This window comes from Oncorhynchus clarkii, chromosome 13 (genome assembly GCF_045791955.1).
Source record: "Oncorhynchus clarkii lewisi isolate Uvic-CL-2024 chromosome 13, UVic_Ocla_1.0, whole genome shotgun sequence".
Taxonomy (NCBI): Eukaryota; Metazoa; Chordata; class Actinopteri; order Salmoniformes; family Salmonidae; genus Oncorhynchus; species Oncorhynchus clarkii.
The window spans coordinates 17771388-17789027 of record NC_092159.1 but is presented as its reverse complement, the minus strand read 5'-3'; the positions used below and the strand labels follow the sequence as shown (position 1 = coordinate 17789027).

At 45.8% G+C, this 17640-nt stretch overlaps 1 protein-coding gene and 1 pseudogene across 1 annotated transcript; both read left to right on the top strand.

The window, feature by feature from the left end:
• The first annotated feature begins 3552 nt into the window (after positions 1–3552).
• LOC139424535 (NACHT, LRR and PYD domains-containing protein 12-like) lies at positions 3553–10630 on the top strand. The gene is made up of 10 exons (XM_071176468.1): positions 3553–3685; positions 4677–4870; positions 5038–6741; positions 6935–7282; positions 7454–7621; positions 7731–7901; positions 8207–8377; positions 8604–8777; positions 8895–9068; positions 9323–10630. Exons 2-10 carry the CDS (start codon positions 4830–4832, stop codon positions 9333–9335), a joined length of 2964 nt encoding a protein of 987 aa, XP_071032569.1. The 5' UTR covers positions 3553–3685; positions 4677–4829; the 3' UTR covers positions 9336–10630.
• Positions 10631–13714: 3084 nt separating this feature from the next.
• LOC139423509 (elongation factor 1-alpha 1-like) lies at positions 13715–17377 on the top strand (annotated as a pseudogene).
• Positions 17378–17640: the final 263 nt, after the last annotated feature.

The following is a 17640-nucleotide window of genomic DNA, read 5'->3' as shown; positions in this document are numbered from 1 at the left end:
TACATCCATGACTTCAGATAGGCTGGCTAAGGTAAGTTTACAAGGCTACATTATCCTAGACGTGAAGGGAGCAGACGTCAAAATAACTTCATAGAACTTTATAATTATAACACGTACATGTATTTGCTATATAGGTTTAACTGTCATGAATAATAACTAATAAACTGGCTCTAAACTAGTGTGCATAAGTATTTCGTTTTGTAGTAGTAAACACTTAGGCTAATAATTATTTTAATTATAATCTCTAAACTAAAGTGGGTCTGGGAATGGTAGCCTATATAAATTTCACTCTGGCGACATCCTTTTGAGAAGAGCCTCCAGAGGGAAAAGAGAACGAGGTGACCTGGATGCGGAAGCGGATGCGTGCGTAATTCATAGTCTACCGCAAGACCGCGAATTGAGGTGATAGAAGCGCTGATAACGCTACGAGATTTGGATGGAATGGAGTCAGATGGAGGGGAGGAACTTGATGCTGAGATCGACTATGATGATGAATGGGGGAATTCCGATGCTGGCTGCGATTCTGATTATGAGCCTGATCTGATTCAGCTTCGGCGCAAGAGAGCCCGAACGATGCCCATTGTGCAGGTGTCAACAACTCAGATGGAGCGAGAGGAGAAGGGGAAGAATGGCACCCCATTGGAATGTGACATGCAGTATGATGTCGCAGCACATCAAGGACTGTACTGTAGCTGAGGCGCACCAGGCGAAAGGAGGCAACATGTCTGTGGATAAGCTGGAAGCGTTCATTACGCTCCTATACGTCCGAGGACTGTACGGCGGAATGAACACGCCTTTGGAGAGCTCCTGGAACGAAAAATATAAACACAGACGAGATCTTCACATCACTTCCATTGGCAAATACATGGATTGACAAGAACACAAGCCTGGAGGGGGTGGTGAATAAGATGATACGGGAGCTGCCCCCATCTGCATGTAACCCGTCACAAGCAGGGCTGTTATCCACAGCGGTGCTGAAGCACGACAGAGCAACACTTACGGTTTACAGATGTAAGCCAAGAGAGAACGTCTGTATCCTGAGTACTATGCATCTGACCGTTGCAATTGGCGGTGACACAAAGAGAACCAGAGACCCTGACGCACTAAAACAACACACAGGTATGTTATAACGTTAGGCTATTACGCATCTTGGCATACAGCTGCCATGCACGGTGCTCTTCTGTTGTACAAAATAATTCAAAGGTATTGTATTCTATTCCAGGTTGGTGTGGATACGATGGCCAGACATTTCACGGTGAAAGGGAGTACTCGCCGCTGGCCCGTTGCCGTATTCTACAACTTGCTTGGCCTGGCTGCTATCAACGCGCACGTTTTGTTCACCCTGTGCACGGGTAAGACAATCACTAGGATAGATTTCATCATGCAGTTGGCATTGGCGCTTCGTGAGAACCACATGAGCGCCAGGGGCAAGGCAGCAGCGCACGACGTGCCAAATGACGCACCACCGCTCTTCCGAGAAGAAGAGACAGTGGACGGATGCGCACGGAAAGAAAACTGCGACTTCTGCGGGAAGAAATTTGTCTGCGGAAAGTGCTCATTCCAGAATAAAGATGTGTTGAATGCTATGCCATGTTACTGTAAGAGATTCTTCTGTTTAACGGAATAACTGCTGCTAAGCGTAAAGGCGCACGTGCCCGAGAGAGGCCACAACTAGTTCATTAATGACTGACACCAGTACAGGCTGTTTTTATGACTGACACTTGTTATATGCTTGATATGTTATTTTATAATACCGTTATCGTTTTACATTTGCTCGTTGTACACGGAGATGACTCTCGGCCCATTTAGCCCTATTGACAGTGCGAATTTTGGAACACCTATAGCCTACTAGGTTGACCACTTAGTCTAACATAAAAGCGGATGTTATAAAAAGATGCTTCTACATTCAATTACGGTGAATGTGATTTCTGTATCGTTCTTTTCGCTAAAATCTACAGATAAAATGGAATTACCATTTACATGTTGGTGTTTCTTTCCCTCAATTAAAACAGAACAACCTAGGCTATTATAAAGGTCTAAAACTCTAAATGTTGTCAAGCAGCATGACCTATAACGGGGTCACCGGAAAACGTGTGGAGAGGCGACATTTGCCGCAGCGCATTTCAATCTTTTGGTTTAGTTTATTCAAATACAGTATAGTCCATTTTGTTTGTGAGAAAATGTGAATGGGATCAAATTTGGTTTTAAATTCTTGGGCCACCATGACTTTTTCAATCCAAAATGATTAACTTGAATTAATCAATAAACACGATAGCTGACTGAGTACATAAAAAAAAAAAAAATGTCTGCAGTTTCATTGTCAGAACTATACGATGCAAATTTGCATAAAGCAAGCTCAGCCCTGTGCGTTTTATTGTCCATCAAGATGCTTTCTCTGTGTATAGGAAACCCCCTAGTCCTTCTTTAAAATATAATTCATATGAAGTACACGTTTGCTGAACTTTGACAGGGGTTTCATCCCCCCCAAAGTCCAGGAGAGCGTCAAGTTCCTTACCTCAATCAGCCTGACTAACCGTGTCTGTATGTAGCCTCGCTACTTTTATAGCCTCGCTACTGTATATAGCCTGTCTTTTTACTGTTTTATTTATTTACTCACCTATTGTTCACCTAATACCTTTTTTTGCACTATTGCATTTCACTGTAAAGTCTACACCTGTTGTATTCGGCGCACGTGACAAATACACGTTGATTAGATTTTTTTCCGAAAAAAAACACAAAAAAAAACATGTGACCTGATTAGAAAAACTCGGGTCCTATCATAGCCCAGATGAAACCTTTTTAGATTCATTACGTCAGACGTTCCAGAGTTTTACCTGGTTAGGTTCGCAAATCAGGAAAAACTATGGGCCCCATATGTTTTTTTTCCACCACCCCACTCTGGGTCCTGCGGTGACGCCTCTGGTATAGGCTACCTAGGCTAAGCTGTTAGAACACAGTGCAGCATTTGATGGATGCCGGGCACAGAGAGAGGCTAGAGGCTCAGAGATATGGGATAAGTCATGATGTATCATATGCAGAGGCCATAAAACAGATTGGTAGAACTACAGGGCAGACTGGTGGAGGTTACATGGATGTTCCTGTAGTAAGTGGACTGAGTGTCAGGGCTGGTACTTCTGATGGTCCTGGCATGGTCTCCAGGCCTGTTCAGACATCTTGTGCTCATGAATGTGCCTTGTCAAAGGACACTTTGATAATGAATAAAGATGACTACATAGTTTTGATTGGTAAGGTTATCAATATGACTTGGGTTGTGGAGAGCAGAGATGCCAGAAATATTGAGGGTAACAGATGTTACTGTTGAAATGGTTGTTGACATGCTGAACAATTCTAAGGGCGTGTTTCAGCATGATATAGATCAAGTTTAATGGGGTTGGGTTTTGGGGGAGGGGGAAGGGTATGGTAGAAGTTAGGGATTCATTTGGTTTTGAATTTTATTTTCATGGTAGTACAGAATTGGGCAGATCATGAATGATCGTACATTGCAGCACAGTAGGTGGCGGCATCCGCTTTAACGAGTGTTTGCAGTCCGTCATGATATCATAGAAGAAGCAGAAGAAGAAGAAGAAGAAGAAGAAGATGTCTGCTTCTCATTTGCGCATTTTCAAAAACATGACTTTATCGAGATGAATTAGTGAAATTGAATAAGACGGAGAAAAGCAAGCATGTAAGTACATAACTATGGAATTGCATTAGTTCGGTGGTTGTTTGTAATTTACAGCAACGAAACGTGGAATGTGATGAATGCTGCTAGCCTGTACATTATCGTAGCCATTTACTGTAGCTTTTAGCTATGGAGTTGAGTTTAGTCCTCTAGCCCAGACTGATTCCTAATAGGACCTGTAGTTAAGCTAAAGTAGATTCGGTGTTTTGTCAGCTATTTAGCTATACCAGCTAGTTAGCTACACAGGCCACATCGATAATGATACCGTCCCTAAAGTTAGCAAATTATTTGATCAGTCCTCAAACTTGGCTAACGCTGTGGCCTTGTGGTTAGTGTCGACCCTGAGATTGGACGGTTGTGAGTTCAATCCCTGGCCGAGTCATACCAAAGACTGTAAAAAAAGGACTTGATGCATTTTTGCTCGGCACTCAATATTAAGGAGATAGTTGGGTGGTAAAGGCCCTGCGATAGACTAGCGTCCTGTCCAAGCTGCCCTGCGCTACAGAAACAGGAGTTAGGGCAGGAGCCTATGAAACGTTCTGGCTCGCACAAGCCAGGGCACGTACTAACTTGGCTAGCTGATATTTACATGACTAAAACAATGGATAGCCAGCTACAATGGCTTGCTAGTTAAAACGGTTGCCTTAATTTCACAAGGTAAAATTCCCCCCCAAAAAATCAAGGTTTGAAAGCACGACTGACGAGCTAGCCTAGGGTGGCAGTCTTGTTTGTGCCATCATGCCACTCCTTGTCATGCCAAACTGTTTGGCATAAGTCACGGAGTGTAATGTTAACACATACCCAGGTTACCAATGAGAAGCTGAGGTGGAAATCTTAGCTAGAATAATTTGTGGTTTAACATGTTAATGAATAATTTCCCATATGAGAGGCAGTACGATTTAGGGAGTAATGGCAGTACATCAGTGATCTAGTGTACCTACATGCAGGCAGTACCACTTGCTAATCACAATATTCTGTTTGTTTTACGGGTCAGTGGTTGGTTGGTAGTGCGACCTCCCTGTAGGTGTCATCACATGAGGGACCAGCTAGCCTGTCTTACTGCATTCTACACAGATTCTGTCTCTGGAGAAATTGGAGGGACACAAACGTTGGTAGTAACAGATCTACCTCCTCTGAATCCAGGGAAATGTTTTGCCCTGGGGGGAAAAAACGATTGACTGAACAAAGGTATGATAATCATATTCACCACACAGTAAGAACAGAGGACCAGATCAAAATTAGTCTATTGAAAATTAATATCATTTTGAATACACAGTAGGGCATGTTCATTGAAGCGTTCGTATTTCATATTGCATGTAGAAAATAATATCTACTTTTATTTGCCAATTTGACAGGAAAGTTGCTGCCTCCCATGTGGGAAAACTCCGCAGTAAGTTAAAAGCCATCCTGAAGAAAAAGTACCAAAGTCCACCAGGGGGAGAAACTGAGCATACATTTTATATTCATTGTGATCTCCACTATCAAGCTGGTAAAAGTAGTGAAGAGAACCAACATGAGTATATTCTATCTGAGCCAGGTTACAGGAGAAGACATCAAGGAACATGTTCATTCCTAAACTCAGATGAGCCTATCAGAACAGCTCTGACAAAGGGCGTCGCTGGTATTGGCAAAACTAGTCATGTGCGAATGATGATTCTTAACTGGGCAGAGGGAAAAGGAGACCAGGAAGTCCAACTCATATTTCCCCTTCCTTTCCGGGAGCTGAATTTGCTGAAGGAGAGACTGAGTCTGGTAGAACTTCTTTATGAGTTTTTCCCAGAATTGAAAGAACCTGGAATTTACAAATTGGACAACTGCAGAGTTGGGTTCTTTCTTGATGGGCTGGATGAATTTCGACGTCCTCTCGACTTCAAGAACAGCCCGATAGTGACCGATCTCACAGAGCCCTCCTCCGTGCCAGCACTGCTGACAAACCTAATTAACGGTAATCTCCTTCCCTCCGTCGCTCACATATGGATTACATCCAGACCTGCGGCAGTCCATCGCATCCCTCTTCAGTACATTGACAGAGTGTCAGAAATTGAAGGCTTCACCGACTCCCAGAAAGAGGAGTTCTTCAGGAGAGCAATCAATGACGAGAACCAGGCCACAGCAGTTATCACCTACTTGAAGAACTCGAAGGCCCTCTACAACTTGTGCCAGATACCTTTTATCTGTTCAATCTCAGCGTCAATCCTCGAGAAACAGACATATGTACCCGACAAAACATGCGAACCTGTCGCACTAACTCCATTATTTAACGACCTACTCATCCTGTTACAAATGGGGAACCACAATGTAAAGATAGTTGACGAATTGGGGGAACTAGCCTTTAAGCAGTTGGTGAAAGGCAACACGGTTTTCTACGAGGAAGACCTACGAGAGTGCAACATTGATGTCCAAGTGGCAGCTGTGTACGCAAAAGTAAGCATACCCATCTTCAGGGAGGATATTGGGCTGCACCAAAAGAAGATCTACTACTTTGGGCATACCACCATTCAGGAGTTCTTTGCCGCAATGCGGTTTCTTCAATCTTTTGGCAGCCAAGACGAAAACCGGGCTGTCAACCGGAAAACCCAGATCGAGAGAACTCTCTGGTTTTTTGGAGATGCCACCCAACTCAAGAGCGCGGTGGACATGACTTTGCGGAGCAAGACCGGACACATGGACCTCTTCCTTCGCTTCCTCCTCGGCATTGCTCAGAACTTTAACCAGATGTTCTCCGAGGCTGGCTTCACACCGTCTACTGCCCTTCCGGAAATGTTAGTGTACATCAAGAAGAAGGTCTTGGAGAATCCCACTTCGCCGAGGACCTTCAACCTGCTGAACTGCCTGAGGGAACTGAAAGACTACTCTCTAGACAACGATAGTGTGCAGTTTCTCCAGACGGGAACCCCCCCAGATGCCAAATATCCACCTGCACATTGGTCCGACCTGGCCACTCTCTTTTTGGCATCGCTGTCTGGGTCGATAGACATGCTTGGGTTGGATGTAGAGAACAGAGGAGACGAGGAACTTCTGAGGATGCTGCCAGTGATCAAAGCTTCCCACACCGCCACGTAAGTACTTGGTCATTTAACAATACCAGCTATTACATATCTATATGACATGTCGGTAACGCACAAGATAATTGTCATCAAAAATGTGTTAATTCAAGTTTGTTGGGCTCGTCTTACAGTTTTGGTGGTTCAAGTGGCTGCTAGTATGACTTATAATGTGCTTCTTGATTCCATAAACCCTCCTTCCCACCAGGCTGTCGTATCACAACCTGACTGAGAAATCCTGTGAATGGCTGGCCTCGGCGCTCACCTCAAAGGTGTCCAATCTGAAAACTCTGGACCTGAGTTTCAACACGCTGAAGGACTCAGGAGTGCAGCTGTTGGCGGCCGGCTTGGCCAAGCAACACTGCCGACTGGAGAGACTGAAACTGTCCGGCTGCAGGGTGAAACAGAATGGCTTTGCAGCTCTGGCCAAAGCTCTCAAATCCAACCCCTCGCACCTGCGAGAGCTGGATCTGAGCGGCAACGAACCGGAAGAATCGGGGGTGTTTCATCTCGTTGACGGACTAAAGGTTGTTAAGTGTGAACTGCAGATCCTGAAGTGAGTAAATGTCCACGGAACCTGTTCTGATTTTGTCTTGGCTTGCTTTACCCCCACTTGTCATATCATTTAATTAAATTCTCCTTCGTGTTAATATTGTGACTTGATGCAAATTAAGTTCCCTTCTGTAAGGAAATAGTTGTATTCAAATTTGATTGTAATCTCCGTTAGGCTCTCAAACTGCAAGCTGGGCCTGGAGCTTAGTCGCGCTCTGGCGGTGTTGCTGATAGACAACCCCAGACACCTGCGAGAGCTGGACGTCAGCATGAATGACCTGGGAGACCGGGGGGTGAAGATGCTCATGGACATACTGAAGTCAACCCAGATATACAAACTGGTGTGAGTACTGCCTGGAGTATTGTAGTACACTCACACATTCCACCTCACTGATTCTAAAGTGGAATGTTCACTGTAGTAAATGTACCATACATTTTCCCTCCACCACCAGGTTGTACTGTTGTCAGCTCACTGAGAAATGCTGTGAGAACATGATTAGGTGTCTGGCCAACATCCCCAGTCTGAGGGAGCTCAACCTGAGCAACAATAACCTGAAGGACGAGGGGGTCAAGATGCTCTGCAAAGCCTTCGGCGTGCCTGTCTGTCAACTGGAGAAACTCAAGTAAGCTAGCTAGCTCGCAGAGAGTTGTGCCCAATCCCATGTACACCCCTATGAAACAAATTAGACAATTTTGGCGATTCAAAAACAAATCCGTCACGGGCCGAATTTGGCCCGCTGGCTGCCAGTTTGCTTTGCCTGCCAAATGAGCTGAATAGTACATTCAAACTTGTCCAATTCTGTTCAGGACGTATGTATTTTGCCCTTATCTTATTCCAACCTCCTTGGATACAACACATACATATTAAAGAATAAAATCATTGATTAATTAATCATTCAATTGACGAGTGTTGCCCTTCTCTCTCCAGTCTGGCGAGCTGTGGCTTCACGTCTGGAGGCTGTCGATGTCTGGTTGGAGGGTGCAGTTTCAGCCCCACCTTCCTCAAAGAGCTGGATATCAGCAGGAACCACCTGGGATCAGGTGTTGTCGCGTTTTTCCTGTTCCTCAAAACTGTACGCTTTTCACTGGAGACCCTACGGTGAGCACTGCGATTAGACTGTACAATTGTAGAAGGCCTAATGGTTCACCATTGAATAGTTTAGTTGATAGATATATTTTTACATTGAAATGGCATCAACAGGCACATCATGTGTGATTTTATAGGGACAGTATACTCAAATCAAATAACATACTAATGTTGTGCGTATTTGTTGAACATTTGCCCCCACACACACACACACACACACACACACACATCCACCTAGACTGAGTGACTGTAAGATGACAGAGCTATGCTGTCCAGAGCTGGTCGAAGCTCTCCGCTCCAGTCTCACCGTCCTGAAAGAGCTGGATCTATCTGGAAACGAACTGGGAGACAGCGGTGTAAATGCACTCTGCATGGGACTGACCTCAACAACCTGTAAACTGGAGAGACTGTTGTAAGTAACATGTTAACAGTTTTAATACTTCTAAGCATATTCACACACAAATTCATTTATAATGCATTGTTGAGTAAGGTGAATGTGTGTGTGTGTGTGTGTCCCCTCTCCCCCCAGTCTGAGATGCTGTGGGATCACAGTAAAGGGCTGCTCCTCCCTAGCCGTAGCCCTGAAGTCCAGCTGCTCCAAAATCACAGAGCTGGGCCTGATGGGAAACGACACGGGAGAAGAAGGACTGAGAATTCTCTCCGGCATCAGGGATGACCCACACTACAAACTACAGACTCTAGAGTAAGTCCTGGTGCCATCAAAGCTCAGAAAAGTTACTTGTTAATGTTACCATACAAACAGTGTAAAATGTAGGACAGGAGATTTTTATTTGTTTTGCGAACTTGAAAGATATTCTCTAGATAGACTCTAGATATGCTGCAGCTTTTTTGAGAAATGTTACCAATACGTTTTTTGTCTATGTAGTCATAATTTGTAGGCCTACATTAGTGCAATGTAATCATTAGTCCATTTGCTAATGTTATTCTTCTTTCCAGAATAAACGATTGAGAGTGGCCTTGCTCGCCGGAGGTGGTTCTTGGCTCGACCTCTTCCCAAATCTGGAGTGACGTTACCTAATGGGGAACACTCTGGAGTGAAGATACGAAACGATTGGCTAACAAGTTACGACAAAGTACTTTCAGCTCGACAGTAAGCACTTGACGTGCTTTGAGCCAACTGGACTTGTTCACTGACTTTTGACCATCTGTAAAGTACCTTCCAGTATCCTGGCTGCTCACACTTGAACGGAAGACCAGAGAGTATTTACCTAGAACCAGATAGTGAGGCTGAAATGACACACACACACTGTTACTAACTCCGTTCCTCTGGTCTTGCTACAGTATCGACTCATTTAACTTTTGCAGAAGCTTTACAGTATTGTTTTGCACATCGGTATGTACACGATAGAATGCATAGCCTTTTGTAACGGGCGCCTCTGCTCAAACACACGTGACCGGCCTCTTGACAACGTCTTAGCCAACTACGGTAGCGAAAAGCTATCAGTTTGGTGGAGTGAGGTTACGTTATAAGCATCTCTGAGGGATGATGCAATGTTTTCATTTTAACAGCTACCAAGGTACAGGCCCTTGGTAGCATAGTATTTTTCAATTTTTTTAAAAACATTTTATTTCTCTTTGAAAGTGCTTTTTTGAAAATATATATTAAGATGACCAAATGTTTTGGAAATGTATACAGTAGTACAACTCTTGGTTTATTTACTATTGTTATGTACATTTTACCCAAATATACCTAGCTACTTCTATTGGTCATAATTGTGTTTTTTTAAATGTACTAATGGGAGGTTTAACTTCAGAACCTTTCCAACTTTGGTCATATGTTTCAGGTCTGGTCTCCAGATCTGTTTGCACCTACTGCAACAGTCTGGTTGACGCTGTATTTCAAGGTAAACAAGTGCCTTTAGAGTAGTGTGATTGTGAGGGACACAGTTCTCTACTATTTGTCGTCTCTGCTGGTGTGTACAGTATGTCTGTTTGACTGCGCTTGTATGTGTGTTCTGTTATTGTGTTTGTGTGTAAATGTATACCAAATTCACAGCTGTTTGACAATCATATGTATCATGTTCACAAATTGGTACAATGTTACATATTGATGGTGTGGTCTGATTCTCTGATTATGGTACATCACCACCACCTGGTGGCGAAAAACATGAATTTCTCCACGAGTGTGGGGGGGGGGGGGGGGGGGGGGGGGTTAAACTAATGACGGATGTGAAGCCAATACCGGCAGCACCCACTACTGGGTCCCTAATAATAAACCAGACAGCATCTTTTGCTACACGATCACTGCCCGAATTTTTGCGAACGCATCTACACAAACCCAGGTATGATACCAGTTTTAGCTAACAGGCTAAAGTACTAAACAATCATGGTCTGCATTTTGTAAATGTGTGCTGTGGAATGGTCTGACGAGGTCGGTATAACGCTGGACGAAAGTGTTCTGCAAGTCCAACGGTTTGGATATATTGCACACAGTCTCCATGTGGAAAGTACAATAACGCGGCTGACACTATTAGCAAAACAACGAGGGGGTTTTGCTCTCGGAAGGTTACACGGCGCAGTTTAATACCTCGGGTATCAACCGGCGCTGTAGCCTATGTGTTTGGAAAACGCGAATTAGTTACCAAGCCAGCAAGCTACACTACGCATGCATGATAGTGGAGTACACTAAGGCAGTAGTCTTTTTAATAGCCTACCTATTGATGTCCCGTAATGTCTTTCATTGCTTCATGATGGCCACAATACCATTATTTTGTCAGTTTTTTGTAACTTTCTTTTTTTTTCACCTTTATTTAACCAGGTAGGCTAGTTGAGAACAAGTTCTCATTTGCAACTGCGACCTGGCCAAGATAAAGCATAGCAGTGTGAACAATTAACAAGTCAATAACACAGAGAAAAAAAAGAGAGTCTATATATATGCATTGTGTGCAAACGGCATGAGGTAGGCGAATAATTACAATTTTGCAGATTAACACTGGAGTGATAAATGATCAGATGGTCATGTACAGGTAGAGATATTGGTGTGCAAAAGAGCAGAAAGGTAAATAAATATAAACAGTATGGGGATGAGGTAGGTAAAATTGGGTGGGCTATTTACCGATAGACTATGTACAGCTGCAGCGATCGGTTAGCTGCTCAGATAGCAGATGTTTGAAGTTGGTGAGGGAGATAAGTCTCCAACTTCAGTGATTATTTTGCAATTCGTTCCAGTCACAGGCAGCAGAGAACTGGAACGAAAGGCGGCCAAATGAGGTGTTGGCTTTAGGGATGATCAGTGAGATACACCTGCTGGAGCACGTACTACGGGTGGGTGTTGCCATCGTGACCAGTGAACTGAGATAAGGCGGCGCTTTACCTAGCATGTAGCGAGGGCCAGCCGACTAGAGCATACAGGTCGCAGTGGTGGGTGTTATAAGGTGCTTTAGTAACAAAACGGATGGCACTGTGATAAACTGCATCCAGTTTGCCGAGTAGAGTGTTGGAAGCTATTTTGTAGATGACATCGCCGAAGTCGAGGATCGGTAGGATAGTCAGTTTTACTAGGGTAAGTTTGGCGGTGTGAGTGAAGGAGGCTTTGTTGCGGAATAGAAAGCCGACTCTAGATTTGATTTTAGATTGGAGATGTTTGATATGAGTCTGGAAGGAGATTTTACAGTCTAGCCAGACACCTAGGTACTTATAGATGTCCACATATTCTAGGTCGGAACCATCCAGGGTGGTGATGCTAGTCGGGCGTGCGGGTGCAGGCAGCGAACGTTTGAAAAGCATGCATTTGGTTTTACTAGCGTTAAAGAGCAGTTGGAGGCCACGGAAGGAGTGTTGTATGGCATTGAAGCTCGTTTGGAGGTTAGATAGCACAGTGTCCAAGGACGGGCCGGAAGTATACAGAATGGTGTCGTCTGCGTAGAGGTGGATCAGGGAATCGCCCGCAGCAAGAGCAACATCATTGATATATACAGAGAAAAGAGTCGGCCCGAGAATTGAACCCTGTGGTACCCCCATAGAGACTGCCAGAGGACCGGACAGCATGCCCTCCGATTTGACACACTGAACTCTGTCTGCAAAGTAGTTGGTGAACCAGGCAAGGCAGTCATCAGAAAAACCGAGGCTACTGAGTCTGCCGATAAGAATATGGTGATTGACAGAGTCGAAAGCCTTGGCAAGGTCGACGAAGACGGCTGCACAGTACTGTCTTTTATCAATGGCGGTTATGATATCGTTTAGTACCTTGAGCGTGGCTGAGGTGCACCCGTGACCGGCTCGGAAACCAGATTGCACAGCGGAGAAGGTACGGTGGGATTCGAGATGGTCAGTGACCTGTTTGTTGACTTGGCTTTCGAAGACCTTAGATAGGCAGGGCAGGATGGATATAGGTCTGTAACAGTTTGGGTCCAGGGAGCTATTGGCCGAGGTTGGAGTAGCCAGGAGGAAGGCATGGCCAGCCGTTGAGAAATGCTTGTTGAAGTTTTCGATTGGGAGGAGATGCTCTTGTTCTCCATGGACTTTACAGTGTCCCAGAACGTTTTGGAGTTAGAGCTATAGGATGCAAATTTCTGTCTGAAGAAGCTGGTATTTGCTTTCCTGACTGACTGCGTGTATTAGTTCCTGACTTCCCTGAACAGTTGCATATCGCGGGGACTATTCGATGCTATTGCAGTCCGCCACATAATATGTTCATATGTTATTTCTTTATCTTGTTAATAGCCATGTTATGTAAAAAAATAAACTTTGTTTCAGTGTCAATTGTAGCAGGTGTTTAGGGGAGTATATGAGGATGGAGGGGTTCCCTAGGTAAAATTGGGAGTTGTCAGAAATGGCACCTTATTCCCTACAGGCTATAGTGTACTATTCCCTGTATAAAGCACAGTGCACTAAATATGGAATAGGGTGCCATTTGGAATGTAACCTGGGATAATATTGATTGATTGACTGGCCATTGTTTCTGTGACTGTCTCTTGAAATATTAAACGCCCCAAATACTGTTACACCCAACCACCAGTCTCCAGGGCCATCGTGAACATGGTGGAGTCGGCTTTGAGAACCAGGAAGGAAAATAACAGCTATGTTGTTGAGAAATAGCTGCTTTTCTTTCACCTGTTCTTTCATTCTGATGACCTCACTCTCAAAATGGTGGCAAGCCACTCAGTGAAACTTTATACACATTGTCAGGGAAGGGAGTAGAGAGATCTTATGGGGTGTGAATGGTTCTCGATGACCGAGTCACTAGTATTAATCAATTTCACAAATATTTGTCTTCTCAATACCCCCTAAAATGTAAAACATTTTGCTCGGTTAATGACATTGTAATTCCTAATAACTTGGCCAGCTTGGTTGACCCCTCTTGCCACAATCTACTCCGGTATCTTCCTGAGCGAACAGCTATGGGCAAGGAGAAGCTTCACATCAACATCGTGGTGATCGGCCATGTGGACTCAGGCAAGTCGACCACCACAGGCCACCTCATCTACAAGTGTGGGGGCATCGACAAGAGGACCATTGAGAAGTTTGAGAAGGAGGCCGCTGAGGTATGGAGGTGGCCAGACACAAGTAACTTAACTTTCTGTGCTGGGAAAGTATTTAAGGTCTAGCCTGTTGTTATACATGATCGATATGCTAGAGTCTATTGTCAAACTTTACACCAAGCTCGGTATTTCAGGGATATGGTATGATTCCACTTTGAATCCATACCATTGAACTGAGCATTGACTTATGAATTTTGTTCCAACATAACAAAGACAAAAGAGACAAACAAACAGCACAGACTTTTGCCATTGATTTGGTCTGTCTTTAGATGGGGAAGGGCTCGTTCAAGTACGCCTAGGTGCTGGACAAGCTGAAGGCAGAGAGGGAGCGTTGGCATCACCATCTCCCTGTGGAAGTTTGAGACCAGCAGGTCACCATCATCGACGCCCCGGGACACAGGGACTTCATCAAGAACATGATCACTGGCACCTCTCAGGTATGGGCTGCAGACACTACCGTATCCAGCAGGTCACTATCATCGACCCCCCGGGACACAGGGACTTCATCAAGAACATGATCACTGGCACCTCTCAGGTATGGGCTGCAGACACTACCGTATCCAGCAGGTCACTATCATCGACCCCCCGGGACACAGGGACTTCATCAAGAACATGATCACTGGCACCTCTCAGGTATGGGCTGCAGACACTACTGTATCCAGCTGTCACTCAACATGGACCCTGACTGAATGTTTAGCCAAGGGCCTTCTTATTTTGTACGTATGGGCCCCAAAACGGGAAGAAGGAAGAACATGAAACATATTAAACATGTCTTCTATACTATTAGAAAACAAAACCTTTGAGCAGGATTACATTGGCTACTCTGAAAATCAAACGGTTATTCTGGGAGTCCATTTACTAAAACAAGAAATAAGAATAAGAATTGATTATTTTTTCCATGTAACACTTTCTGCTTTCAAACTGCTTTCAAATGCAAACAACATGAAACGTCATGTTTGCTCCCCGTCTCCTCCTTGCCACAGGCAGACTGTGCCGTGCTCATCGTGGCGGCAGGCGTGGGCGAGTTCAAGGCGGACATCTCCAAAAATGGGCAAACCCGTGAGCACGCCCTTCTGGCCTACACCCTAGGGGTCAAGCAGCTGATCGTAGGGGTCAACAAGATGGACTCCACCGAGCCCAACTACAGCCAGAAACGCTATGGGGAGATTGTGAAGGAAGTCAGCACCTATATTAAGAAGATTGGTTACAACCCGGATACGGTGGCCTTCGTTCCCATCTCCGGCTGGAATGGGGACAATATGCTGGAGGCTAGCCCTAACGTTAGTAGTCTTCTATGTATACTTATCCTTATCTTTTTCCAAGGCAGGAGGACACTTTATATTCTTAGGACGCAACCTTATTACACAATAGAGTTAGGGATGCAGTCGTGCACACCTCCACTGAATTAGAATTAGTGTTACTGCCGTGGTATGAAAAGTGGTTCGTTTTCACAAGGTGTCTTATTACATATTACTTATGCAGGCCATAACGCTTAAGCTAGGCTTGTTCCTAATGTTTGGTCTGGTCTCTGTAGATGACATGGTTCAAAGGGTGGAAGATCACCCGTAAGGACGGCAACGCCTCTGGGACCACCCTGCTGGAGGCCCTGGACGCCATCCAGCTGCCCTCCCGCCCCGCTGACAAACCCCTCCGCCTGCCCCTACAGGCCCTGGACGCCATCCAGCCGCCCTCCCGCCCCGCTGACAAACCCCTCCGCCTGCCCCTACAGGCCCTGGACGCCATCCAGCCGCCCTCCCGCCCCGCTGACAAACCCCTCCGCCTGCCCCTACAGGCCCTGGACGCCATCCAGCCGCCCTCCCGCCCCGCTGACAAACCCCTCCGCCTGCCCCTACAGGCCCTGGACGCCATCCAGCCGCCCTCCCGCCCCGCTGACAAACCCCTCCGCCTGCCCCTACAGGCCCTGGACGCCATCCAGCCGCCCTCCCGCCCCGCTGACAAACCCCTCCGCCTGCCCCTACAGGCCCTGGACGCCATCCAGCCGCCCTCCCGCCCCGCTGACAAACCCCTCCGCCTGCCCCTACAGGACGTCTACAAGATAGGGGGTGAGGCCTTGGGAGGCGTTCAAACCCACCACTGGTGCTATGCCAGTGGCTCGAGGGACAATTCCATTTCAATTCAGTCAATTTAGCTATTGTGCAGCACTGAAAGCCAAAGGGTTTTGAGTTGTTTTTTCAGCTCTTACATACATTTTATTTTTGATGTTATACACTCAGGCTGGGATTCAATCCGAGCTGCGTTCGATCTGAGATCTAGCACGCTTGACATTTAACTGGAATTTACAATTGAATTGACATCTGCAGCGTTTGCCTTGAATGCGATCTCTGCCGAAGGCGGTAACATTGCCATTAAATGCTACAATTTCTCCAAGTGCGATCGGATTCAGAGAGTCTCAGAGAGACTTGAAAGATTTCCTCAAAGGTTTCATGCCTCTCACCTCCCTCCTCCCAGGTATTGGTACGGTCCCGGTGGGGCGGGTGGAGACGGGCGCGATCAAGCCAGGCATGGTGGTGACTTTTGCCCCACGAGGCGCTGGCCGAGGCCATGCCCGGAGACAACGTGGGCTTTAACGTCAACGTGTCGGTAAAAGACATACGGCGAGGGAACGTGGCTGGAGACAGTAAGAACGACCCACCGATGGAGGCGGCCAACTTCACTGCACAGGTCTGGATAGGAGAGTTGGCTGTGGAGAACATTGTGTGTCTGGATTGAAACGAGTCATTACGAGACACCAATTAACATGCTGTGTTCTGATTCCTGTTTTTGTCCAATTCACACATCACTTACTACCCCGTTTAAACAGGCAACAAATAGCATAGAGTCACATCATCATCCTGAACCACCCAGGTCAGATCAGTGCCGGGCTACGCCCCCGTGCTGGACTGCCACACGGCCCACACCGCCTGTAAGTTCGCCGAGCTGAAGGAGAAGATTGACCGGTGCTCGGGCAAGAAGCTGGAGGACAACCCCAAGGCCCTGAAGTCTGGCGACGCAGCCTTCGTTGCCATGGTCCCCGGGAAGCCCATGTGTGTGGAGAGCTTCTCCGAGTACCCACCACTTGGTAGGTGGTGTGTGTGTGTCTGCCCTCAACCCAGATCCCTATTGGGGGGACAGATGACGTGTACTGTACATCTTTGTCATATATATATTACAGAACCTGCTCTGTTCATCAGATAAGAAGTTATCTCCATCCTTCATCAGTCTTGGTGCTTCTTGTCTAGAACTAATCACATGTTCCATTTAGTATTTTCGAAGTGCTACAGTTCAAATCAACTATAGCATTGTATCATGTGCTGCAAAGCCTGTAATAGACTGAAATATGTTTATAATAAATCATTAGAAGTATGACTCACATTCGATCATTCTCTCCATCCTCCCAGAGCGCTTTGCGGTGCGTGACATGCGTCAGACGGTGGCGGTGGGCGTGAAGGCGGTGGAGAAGAAGGCTCCGTCCACGGGCAAGGTCACCAAGTCGGCTCAGACGGTCAAATGAACATTGTGTTGGGCTCGCGACGTTAGCGTCTGCCACCGTGAAAACATCACTCCCCTCCTACACACCATAGTCAAAGTCTGGTCCGTGCTCACGATGCATCGCGAGAACAGACAGAGGGAAACAATGTCATGGTATGTTCATTAAGGAAGTGTTCTGTTTTATATATGTTTTGGTCTGCTTGTTTGACTGTTTGTGGTTAGGATACACTATCTGAGTGGAAGACGATTTAAATAACTCCTCTAGGTGTGTGCTATTGTACTCAG

What these genes read in the sequence shown, in the direction of transcription:
- LOC139424535 (XM_071176468.1), top strand. Translation starts at nt 4,830, where the DNA reads ATGTTTTGCCCTGGGGGGAAAAAACGATTGACTGAACAAAG. An exon ending in TGTGAACTGCAGATCCTGAA is followed by an intron (nt 7,283 to 7,453) that starts GTGAGTAAATGT and finishes AATCTCCGTTAG; the next exon opens with GCTCTCAAACTGCAAGCTGG. An exon ending in TGTAAACTGGAGAGACTGTT is followed by an intron (nt 8,778 to 8,894) that starts GTAAGTAACATG and finishes CTCTCCCCCCAG; the next exon opens with TCTGAGATGCTGTGGGATCA.